The 10,323-nt window shown below is 39.9% G+C and overlaps 2 protein-coding genes across 3 annotated transcripts in view; one reads left to right on the top strand and one right to left on the bottom strand.

The window, feature by feature from the left end:
* The window catches only part of tti1 (TELO2 interacting protein 1), a 16,069-nt gene extending 9,933 nt beyond the window's left edge, over positions 1–6,136 (top strand). Inside the window, exons 13-19 of one of the 2 annotated variants that reach the window (XM_025059121.1) lie at positions 1,447–1,534; positions 1,994–2,222; positions 2,939–3,052; positions 3,256–3,335; positions 3,868–3,935; positions 5,340–5,444; positions 6,100–6,136. In XM_025059121.1, the coding sequence (XP_024914889.1) occupies positions 1,447–1,534; positions 1,994–2,222; positions 2,939–2,971 (350 nt within the window). In that variant the 3' untranslated portion in view covers positions 2,972–3,052; positions 3,256–3,335; positions 3,868–3,935; positions 5,340–5,444; positions 6,100–6,136. Of the gene's footprint in view, positions 1–1,446; positions 1,535–1,993; positions 2,649–2,938; positions 3,053–3,255; positions 3,336–3,867; positions 3,936–5,339; positions 5,445–6,099 lie in introns of those variants that run through there. The other variant, XM_008318239.3, reaches the window with a different exon arrangement.
* Positions 6,137–6,191: 55 nt separating this feature from the next.
* On the bottom strand, positions 6,192–10,317 carry LOC103384651 (V-set and transmembrane domain-containing protein 2-like protein). The gene is made up of 3 exons (XM_008318238.3): positions 8,725–10,317; positions 8,482–8,526; positions 6,192–7,178 (listed from the first exon to the last, which is right to left on the bottom strand). The coding sequence occupies exons 1-3, from the start codon at positions 8,890–8,892 to the stop codon at positions 6,720–6,722; spliced, it is 672 nt and encodes a 223-aa protein (XP_008316460.1). The 5' UTR covers positions 8,893–10,317; the 3' UTR covers positions 6,192–6,719.
* Positions 10,318–10,323: the final 6 nt, after the last annotated feature.

Genomic DNA, 10,323 nt, shown 5'->3' with positions numbered 1-10,323 from the left:
CCTTGTTCTCATCTTTTTTTAAATGGACTTTCTGTAAAACCTAGATATATTTGTTCAGGGAAATCCCAGGAGATCAGCTGGTTTAACAGACTCAGACTGGATGGCCTGAAGCATGACAGCCATGCCAATTCTGTCGGAATTCAAGTCATTTAAATCAACTTAGTTTCTTATTCTGACGACTGGACTTTAGTGGAACGACCTGTTTGGCTAACATGATATTTGCATTAGTAAGCAGTGGCACAGACGTACCTAATATAGTGGTCTCCTGCCCCATTTTTATGGCCTTTTTGTCTGACACTTGATGCTTTCTTTTTTTTAATAAAAAAGGAGAAGATAGAGGGAGCACGAGAGAAAGAGTGGCTGTGGCTGCAGATGTCTGACTGGTGTGAATACCGATTTGGCTCCAGCTTACCTCTGGGATGCCTTCAGCAAGGCAATTACCCAGCCTCAGTCAGGGAGAGAAGAAACACACAGACATCAGCAGATGACTGAAGCGAATGATGTGTCTCTGCCCTAATTGTAGCCCCAGTATCCATTCAACACTGTTGTTTTTGTCTAGTAGCATCTGGACACCTTCATGTCCGAGCCCTGTTTTTCATTCAACAACAGCTGACATTTTGGGTCTGTAGCAGAACATAAAAGCGCTTGTTAAATAATCTGGTTCAGCTCTGAAACATGCACTGCTGCTTTTATTCCTTTACGCACAGTGAGCCGAGCAGGTTTAAAAGCCAAGTGTGGGTAGAATTGGCAAATGGAGCGAGTGGAGCAGGAGAAAGGCACATTTTGAAATGAGGACTGAAAGGAAGCTCAGTTTGCAGCTCAGGGAATCACTAAAAATCTGCCAGGGAGGAAAGAAGGATAGAAGGATGTGGAGTGTGAGAGTGAAATGAGAAGAGGAGATGACAAGGTGAGAAAGGACTGGAGTGAATGGAAGGAAAAGGGTTATGAAAGTCACAGTCAGTGATGACGAGTAGTGAGAATGGTGGTGAGTTCTTCTCAGGTGTGAAATCCACACAGGTGGAAACGGCCTGCTGTGATTTTTTTTTTCTCAGCCATCACAACAGGTTCTTTTGGTTTCTTATAAGTTAGAAAATTTATGTACAAAATATTTATTTTCCATTTTTTTCTCCCTTGTTTTATCTTCATCTTTTCTTCACCCAGACTTGGAGGAAGCTGGGATTACTGTAAAGCTTCAAACACAGAAAGAGCAAAGCATAAATGTGGACATACTTAAAGATGCCATTGTATTGCTCTTTAAAAGGTCAAAAGACAATTCTTCTGAATTTCTTCTTTATTTGTTAATGCATAGACGGACATGGGGACCAGTCATGATTTTTCTTAAAATTACAGTTTTGTGGCTTATACAAAAAAGTGAAATTTGCATATTTTCTGGGAACATTTTGGTCCACCATTTACTGTCTGCGTCTGTTTTTCTACATTTCACAGGTGAAACAGATCTGGATGCTGTTAGTGAGGCCTGTCTGCCTTACCTGAGCTGTAGACAACCAATCAGACTACAGGAGGCCTGCCTCAGGTAACGTCTCTCTGCAGATCCCTCTTTTAGCATTCATTTGGGGATATATTTCAAATATATCTATGTATTGGTGTGTGTGTGTGTGTGTATATATATATATATGTGTGTGTATGTGTATATATATATGTGTGTGTATATATATATATATATATATATATATATAGTATAATATCTTTATTGTAATTGCAGTATAAACTAAATTCTAGTTTTGTGTGCGATGAGGTTTATTAAACCTAAATTAAAGGAGCACAGCTGCATGTGTAAAAAATGTTTTTTTTTATTTGGAATTATTGATAGAATTTTATTTCACTTGGTGGTTAGAGAACAGAGTGACAGTCAGACTGTTGGAAACAACAGTTAGGGCTGTGAGCCCACCGTGTTCCGCTCACAGAAAGGTGTTTTTTGGCACCTCGGAAAAATCATACTCTCACATTTTCTTTCCTTCTCTTCTCTCTGCAGCGTTTTCCGACACCTGATCCAGCTGGACCCTGATACCTTCTGGTTCACTCTGAATGAGCTGCACTGTGCGTCTTCTCACACACCTCCTCACCCTGACCTGCAGCCAGTCCAGCTGAGAGGCTTGAACACACCCAGGGATGAATTCTCTGATAATGTCCTCAAACTGCTGGGGGAGGAGTTTGACTCAGCCGAGAAGATCAGCTATCAAGCTGGTGATGGACGGCAGACGGTGAACTGAATGAGAATCTGACAATTTTGCAGAAAGAATCAGCCATTAGCTGCAGCACAGATGACCTCTGATAAGCACTGAGTCAAAAAGATAAAACAGGAGAATGTCAGTGAAGCATCTCCTCTGCAGCTGATGTTCACACTCCTGCGGCAGGTGCAGGAACCAGGAGCACATTTAAAAGACAGCTCTGCTGTTCCAGGAGTTGTGCAGCACCTTGCCGGAGGTTTTGTTTTTCGTTTTCCCCCGTCAAGATAAGAGTGACCTGGACCAAAAAAGAAAAATATGCTTTTATTCCTTATTTTAGAAGTAACTTTTTTTCCTTAGGATTGTTATCTTTGAATTATTCAGGCTTCAGCTTCAGAGTTAATCTGACTGAAAACAACGGAAAAATATATCTGTGAACGGAAATAAAATGCTATCATGGGATTCAACAGGTTTTATGTGTTAATTGTGACTACTGATTATCATAACAACATTAGAAAACTTGCTGTTGTCATTTACAATTTTTTACAGTTGATATATTTGGTGACACTGTCAGCACGCTTGTCTGCAGCTACTCTGGTTTCGTCCCACAGGCTGAAAACATGCAGATTGAGAATCAGGCTAATTGTTTATTCTAAATTGATGAATGTAATGTATGTGTAGGGTGTTTTTTTTTTTTGGCACCTCAGAAAAATCATAATCTCACATTTTCTTTACTTTTCTTTTCTCTGCAGTGTTTTCCGACACCTGATCCAGCTGGACCCTGATACCTGAATACATGTTTGTCACTATATTTGCACCAGTGATGGACTGGTGAACTGTCTAGGATGTGGCCAAGGAATAACCAGGTGAGATTTTCTAAACCTTTTTCTTTCCTTTCAAAACACTATTGTCTGTTTTCAATCTGCCTTATAGACCTGCTGGCTGCAAGTGTGTTTGCACCCAACAGAGAAGATAAGACCATGTTGGAGGTTTTCTCCTCTCATCTCGAGCATCATCGAGCTTCTGTGGCCACACACAACTCCAACATGTGCTTTCTGTTTATTCACAGAGAGAGGGCGAGGTGTCCGAAGGCTTTCCAATCTATCACTGTGCACATTATCAGTCTGGCCCTGCAGGCTTGGGAGACGTGTAAGTGCAGCACACAGCACCTCACAGCCCGCTGTCTCCACACCTCATTGCTCCATAATAAATGTATGAGGAGAAACAGGCGCCACCGCATCTTCTGTATTTAGCTGCTTCCACTAAACTCAACTCCTCACCTCCTCTTTATCTTGCCCTATGCTGCTGCTATTTATTCTGCTGCCACTGATGACAAAAGCACCATTAGTCAGAAAGAGTGGGAGCAGCAGCGTCTACACTCAGATATTCTTTCTTTCTGCTCAGCTCCAGTCACATAAACACAGACACGGAGCAGAGGTCAGATATTTACAAAGTATCCACACCACTGTCACTGTTCAATGACTCTTCAGTTAGGAACACTCCATAAAATACACAATTGATATATGTATGTAGTACATACAGCTCAGCCACTGGGGGGTACATTCTGTGTTCTCCTTGTGCCCAGCCATGTTTGTATCAGGAAGATCATAAAGTTTAAAACTTGTGCCAAAACAATCATTTCTCACCTCTCTGCCATACCCCCCACTTTCTTCTCTTTCAGTTTTTACCAAGGCAGACAGTTGAACACCAAGTCTGAATTTTTGGAATATTTCTCTTCAGTGTTAAAAGGTAAGTTTTTCTCCCACTTTTTCCAAAGTGCTTCCTCAATCTAATTTGAACGTCAATCATATTTTTAAAGCTCATTCTGCCTTACTTTGTGTTGTTAGTATAAAAATATGATATTGCCTAATTCTAGTTGAATGTAAAAACTGTAACATCTATTGAGGCAAATAGTTTTTTGTTAATGTGTTCGTTTTAACATGACTTGCCTGAGACAGACAGGAAATAAAGACGACCTTTAGAGCAGGACATGGACTGGACGGGGGACAGCTTGGTGACCTGTGTCTACCATAATGGCTCCTTTAAGTCATGATAACAGTAATGTTAGAGTAGGATTAAGATCCAAAGCCTGCACAAACGTCTCCAGTCTAGAAGGTTGTTCAGGCTCTATGACATCATTGGGGACACTCCACTTTTGCAGGACAAATTGCAATTACAGTATACAATTTATTGAAATTGATAAAGGCATACACTTAGTGTGAGACCAAACATTCTAGAAGAAATGTACATTTTTTTCAACAGTGATCTCTTCATTACAAAACATCAAATCAAAACAGCAGATTGAATAATAAATAAATAACGTTGTGAACCAACAACAGGTTGGAAATAACCATTAATACATTTTCCTCTTACTTTTCATTCTCACAGGTAGAAAAAAAGCTTCAACTCATCTTATGCTTTCAGCATAACACATGCCTTGCATTTATAAACCCTTTTACAAACCAATGCCAGGGATTCAAACCTGCAGCTCCACTCAGTGTATTTAAATACAGAAAACAAAAATTAAAATGTAATTAGCATGAAATAAATCCAGTAAACCATGCTTGTTAAATTACAGGTGTTCACGGCCCCACAGGTCTTTGTGCAGTAGTTAAAGAAACACTGATTAGTACTAAGATACAGCGAGGAGAACTCCTGTTATTGAGCAGCTATGAGGAGAAAAGTGTCATTCGTTTGTCTGTACAGTACTTCAGGAGAAGAGTGAAGCAATGAAGAACAGTTGTGAGAAAAAAAAAATATACATCCCTTTGACAAGACTTTTCAAGTAGAAAAGGAAAGACTTTTAACAGAAATGATGCATTGTTTTCATTTAACATGTGTAAATAAACACACTCAGGGGTCACGGTGATGATGATTGGCTGAAAAAGGTTGTAAGAAAATGACTAAACATGCACCCATTTTATTTATCGGATATAATACAGCTTTTATATATATATATATATTTATATATATATGTACAGAGGGAAAAGGAGGCTTTTTATACTGAGGTTGTTAATGATTAATAAGCACTGGGCCAGAACAGAGGTTTACTTTTTTATATATTCACCTTATTGTGTAGACTGAAAGGGAAACAGAATTTTTCAGGTTTTTTAATCTAATTATAATTTTAACACACGTTTGATCTTCTCATAGGTTTTCCAAACATATGGAGTCCACATGGGACTGTACCATTGATTCTGCCCAGTCTGAACAGCCCCAAATGGATCGAACCTGAAGCAAAAAGGTTGAATAAACAGGGTAGGTGAAAAATGACAATTTCTCTGTGAAAGGCTTTTCATAAATCCAAAAGCATTGCAGGGGTAAAAAAAAAAGCCTGTGATGTGATTTGTTTAAATCGCGGTAGTAAAGGAAAAAAAAAAGTCAGACTCTTCAGACTGCCAGTGTATTTACTCCAGGTAGAATGAAAACTGGACACATCTGTCCTTGATGAGCACTGCTGCTCTGGGATTATGATGATCCTACTGAATGAAACAAGGATTTCTTTATTCCAGAGAGTAAACACAAAATAACTCTGTGTTTGTGAATGCATATAAATGTACCTTTAATACAACCAGTATGTGAATGCAAGGTCAGAAGTGGTTAAAGGTACGGTGGAATAACTTAGAAAAAAGTAATAAACTTCAAATTAAATTATTTTTTAATTTAAAAAAAGATTAATATTAAAGAATATTTAAGGCAAAAATATGGGTATTAGGAATCAAAATTTGAGTTGAATGAATCACAACTAGGCCTAAGTTTTGCTGTCATTAAACTGTAACTAGCTGCATTGGGGGTTTTTTTATCAAATGAGAAACCACTAATCTTAAAAACTAGCTGTGCTAACTGTTGCTGTGGAAAATGTTTGGACTAAGTCTCAGAATTACATTTACATTAGACAAATTTCTCCTACTAGGAAGAGAAGAGGAGGTTGGCTGGCAAACTAAACTCTGTGCTGACCAACAATCACCACTTCCTGTGCACTCTACCTTCAAGCTTTTCTTCTACTGTAGGTAAGAAAGCACTGTTTCCCATTACATGAATTAAACTGACTTTAGTTTTCTCAAAAGACAATGTATTTCCTCTGACTGACATTTAGAGGGTTTATAACTGTTAGAAAAGCCTTTTTTTCTGAGCGTGTATTACGTGAAACAGTAAGGCAGTGGAGTTGATGTGAGCGTGAAAGCAGAGCAAAATCATCGACGGTATCTAAAGTACAAGACTGAAACTAGTTAATAGTAGAGCCTTTTTTGGTGGTGCTCAGACCAGGAACAGTAAGTTTGCCTGGATCTACACACAGCAGCACACAAGCCTTTGCTGAATGTCATAATGCCAGGTTTTACAGACCATGTGACGTCCAAACCAGGCCCAGCCAGAAAAAGCTAGATTCCCTGCACAGGCTACAGCCTTGGTGCACAAATCTAAAAATTTTGGACATGTGCACAGGCCGGTGCTGTGTAGGAAGTATAGCTTTTTATGCTGTGACACACACGCACACACACACCGCTTGATGACTCAGGTGGAGCCAGGCTGGATCTACAGGGCACAGCTGGGCTCGTTGCCGCAGTCGTGGCTCTGGTTACTGTCCACCTCTCTCTTCCTCAGCTCTCTGTCCTCTTTCTGATGATGACTGCTGCTGTGGTGGGATGATGGTGATGAAGGTCGCTTCCCCTGCTCCTGGTGGTGCCTGTGGCTCTGGTGGTGACTGTGAGCGTGCTCTTTGGTCCCACCGTGAGAATCAACGCCCTCATCTTCGACAAATACCACACCTCGCTTTGTGTCGTCCACCACATCGAAGTTGTTGCGGTTGTTGTTGTCACTGAACGTAACGTCGCCCTCTGGTAACACTTGCAGGTAAGCCCTGACACGGTGGTGGCGAACACCAGCATTGTCGCTGAAGTCAATGACCCGACACTCGTAGGTGCCTTCGTCAGACTGCTTGACTCGAGAAAGGCGGAGTTTGTGAGAGATGTTGCTTCCGACGACTTTCACAACCTGGCAATGAAAAAAATGTAAAAATGATAAACAGCTTAGGAAAAAGGAACTATGCTCCAAATCAGAAAACTAAAACTTGTGCCAAGTATTCTGCAGTGACATGTTTGATTTTATATACTTTTATAATGGTTTCCTCCAAATGAAAAAGTCACTTTTAAAGGAAGACACTGCTGTATCTGTATTTTCCACAAGGGAAAAACAAAAGTCAAACCTTTGAGTAGGTGTAAAGTTGAAAGCCTGGATACAAACAAACACATCTGAGCCCGTCTCAGCTGAAAACTTACAGTGACTCAGACAAAGCTACTGCTTCTATTTGTGTTCTTAAAAAGTATGAGGAGAGGCTTTGCAAGTTCACAGAGCTTCACTGTTGGGATGATGATGAGAGTCTGGGGAAGTGAGGCACTGAGATATAAATACGACTTTGTTTATCACACACATCCTTCCTGAGATGTCAGGAAGATGTGTGTGTGCGTGTGCGCGCTCAGTGTTTAAACTCAACACCCTGTTTGCTTTGTTGTAGAGCTACATTCATCATCCTATTGTGTGAAGCTGGTCGGTGAGGACATCGACCATATTTGGTTTGACTAAATGCATGTAGGCCAATGTCCAATACATACAGGGAGCTTAATGATTCTCCAGCTTCACAGTGTTAGGCTCCACCCACAGCCATGCATGCAATAAAACAGCCAAAATGTCAAGGTAATGGAGCTAAAGTTGGGCAGTGAATATGTAAATTAGTTTCAAGATCATTAGAAATTCACCTTTTTTCTTAAATTTACACTGCAACACTGCAGTGTCAATTTTACAAAAAAAAAAACTTTCTCTGTTTAAGTGTTAGCTGTAATAACATACTGTACTTTTACCAGTTAAATGTCGGTGGTTTCCTGATGTTTTTCTGCTATTTTTTAATATTACTATTAAATCTTTAACACTTTCTAGTTTAACCTTTTCATCTTTGCATTACAAAGTGACATTACAATATACAAAATGTCATATTTAAAGCCCTTAAACTGAGTTCTTCACCTCCTCCACTTGTATTAAAAAATGTTTCTTTACTTCATTAAAGGAATCATCTGCTAAATCATGAAGATGCAGGCGATTTCTATGTGAATTCGACGATCATGGCCCCTACACTGTTCCCCTGCGTTGGACACCACCCACATGTAACCAAGGTAAAAATAAGATCAATTCTATGAATAGCCAAGAGCAAAGCTTGAAGTTTGCTCTAGTATTCCTCACAAAAATACATAGATGGACATTTTATTCTCTCAAACAAACTAAAGGCAGTTGAACATTTACTCACACTGATTTTTGTAGCATCCTTTGGCATCTCCTCATCAGGAGCCACCTGATAAACACAAATAAAACTGGTTTACTAACAGCATTGATCATCAACAACACGTGTAAACAGTGTAGTTGGTGTGTGCCAGATATTAGCAAGTTATGGGTTGATGGATCTGTTTACTTTCTTATAGCCACCTGGTGGTTAAAGTGGATTAATACAGCATCTAACAAAATCTTATGAGGCCTCAGATTGTAAACGTACCTCGTTGGTGGTCCATGGCTGCCTGTCGGTCCAGTCTAAGTGATTCCTGATGTACCACCACTGGATCACCAGGGAGTATGATGGTGTCCCTGCTCCTCTGAAGGAACAGGCCATCTCCACATCCTGGCCTCTGTGTGCGGTCATATCATGAGGCACCTCAGTGAACATGGCTGTAAAAACATAGAAGGGGGACAAAAATGTGTTTTTGTTAATTACTTTTTTTAAGTATTTTAAGCTCCAGGTTTGGAGAATCTACTAAACCTTCACTACCAGGGTTTTGTTTTTTTTTGTTTGTTTGTTTTTTTTTTCATTTTAACTTCAAGCTCAGTTTCAAGTATATGTTAAGCAAGACATCCTTAAGATGCACAATACCGGTCTGCTCTATCAGAGGTATCATCCTGTGGGCTGTTCTGTCATGGACTAAGAACCACAAGGAACTTGTACGAATGGATGAAACTAGTCTATGCTCTTCTGGTTTAAAAAGTCTGCTGAATCATTATGCAGACTACCACGACTACATTATTATCAGACTTTTGAAACCACAGGCCCAAGGTGAAGTGACGCATTAGAACTTTTACAACACCTTTGAAAAATGAACCAATTTTTTCTTAAATTCCTGTAGACTCTAACACCTGTCTAGTAGATTTATTTGACTTGTGTAATCAATAAGAAGGAGTCAAACCTGTGCTGATTTTCCTCTGGGTCAAAGAGTAACCTTGGTTGTATTGCAAGAGTTAGTACAAGCCTCCAGTCATACATCCTTTTTGTACATTGATCAAATGTGCCTGTGTTTTTCATTTGTGAAACCCAAAACGCATGAATGTATTGATTCGACATTACACAGACGCAGACGAACGTGAGGTGTTTAGCTCTGGATAACATTCTTAGCTGGGACGTGGAAATGTTTTGCAGCGATCCTCTGTCTTCCCCTCTCATAGCTAGGAGAGACATAGATGTAAAAACCCATGAACAGCTCTGACCCTAATGTTTCACACATTTAGAGACGGCACGAACGTGTGGCCCTCATTAGTCGTCCATGATGATAAGGGAAATATTATTTCACTGGTGTTTATCTGACCGTTCTTTCTGCTGGAATCTCTAATAAATGATTACACAGCACAGCCTGCCTGAGGGAAATCGGTTATTTTGATTATCCTCAGCTATTTTCTCTGAGTGACCACTTTTATTCAAACAAACGCCTTCTATCTGATGCTGTATCTCTTAGCAACAGTCATCTCTAATCGACACACAGCCATTGTTAGAGCCATAAAAAGGGCCAGCGATGAGTTTGGTCTGTTCACTCTGAAGCATTATCATTATCTCCAAAACAAACTGTGAAAGGCTTTCTGGCAATTGTTGAGAATTACTTTCTCGGAAAAGTAGAAGAAGAAGCCAAACACTCTGTTTAACCAGAGAGAGGGAGCAAAGATGGAGGGGAGACAAACAGAGGGAGAAAAAGAGCCTTCATGGGTGTTTTTTGCTGCAAGAAGAGGAAAATAAATCATCAGCAGAGATGGGATTAATGAGCGAGTCAGTGTTTATGCAAGCGAGGCCGTGTGCATTTGGGAGAGACTAATATATGGGAAGAATAAAGGGAGG

The sequence above is a fragment of the Cynoglossus semilaevis genome, chromosome 10 (genome assembly GCF_000523025.1).
Source record: "Cynoglossus semilaevis isolate Cse_v1.0 chromosome 10, Cse_v1.0, whole genome shotgun sequence".
Classification (NCBI taxonomy): Eukaryota; Metazoa; Chordata; class Actinopteri; order Pleuronectiformes; family Cynoglossidae; genus Cynoglossus; species Cynoglossus semilaevis.
Note: the sequence above shows the minus strand (reverse complement) of the source record. Positions and strands in the feature narration are given on the sequence as shown.

Coding starts and splice junctions, on each gene's coding strand:
- LOC103384651 (XM_008318238.3), bottom strand. CDS start 8,892: ATGTTCACTGAGGTGCCTCATGATATGACCGCACACAGAGGCCAGGAT. Junction 8,527..8,724: donor AGCCATGGACCACCAACGAG/GTACGTTTACAA, acceptor TGTGTTTATCAG/GTGGCTCCTGATGAGGAGAT. Junction 7,179..8,481: donor AGGATGCTACAAAAATCAGT/GTGAGTAAATGT, acceptor TTTCATTGCCAG/GTTGTGAAAGTCGTCGGAAG.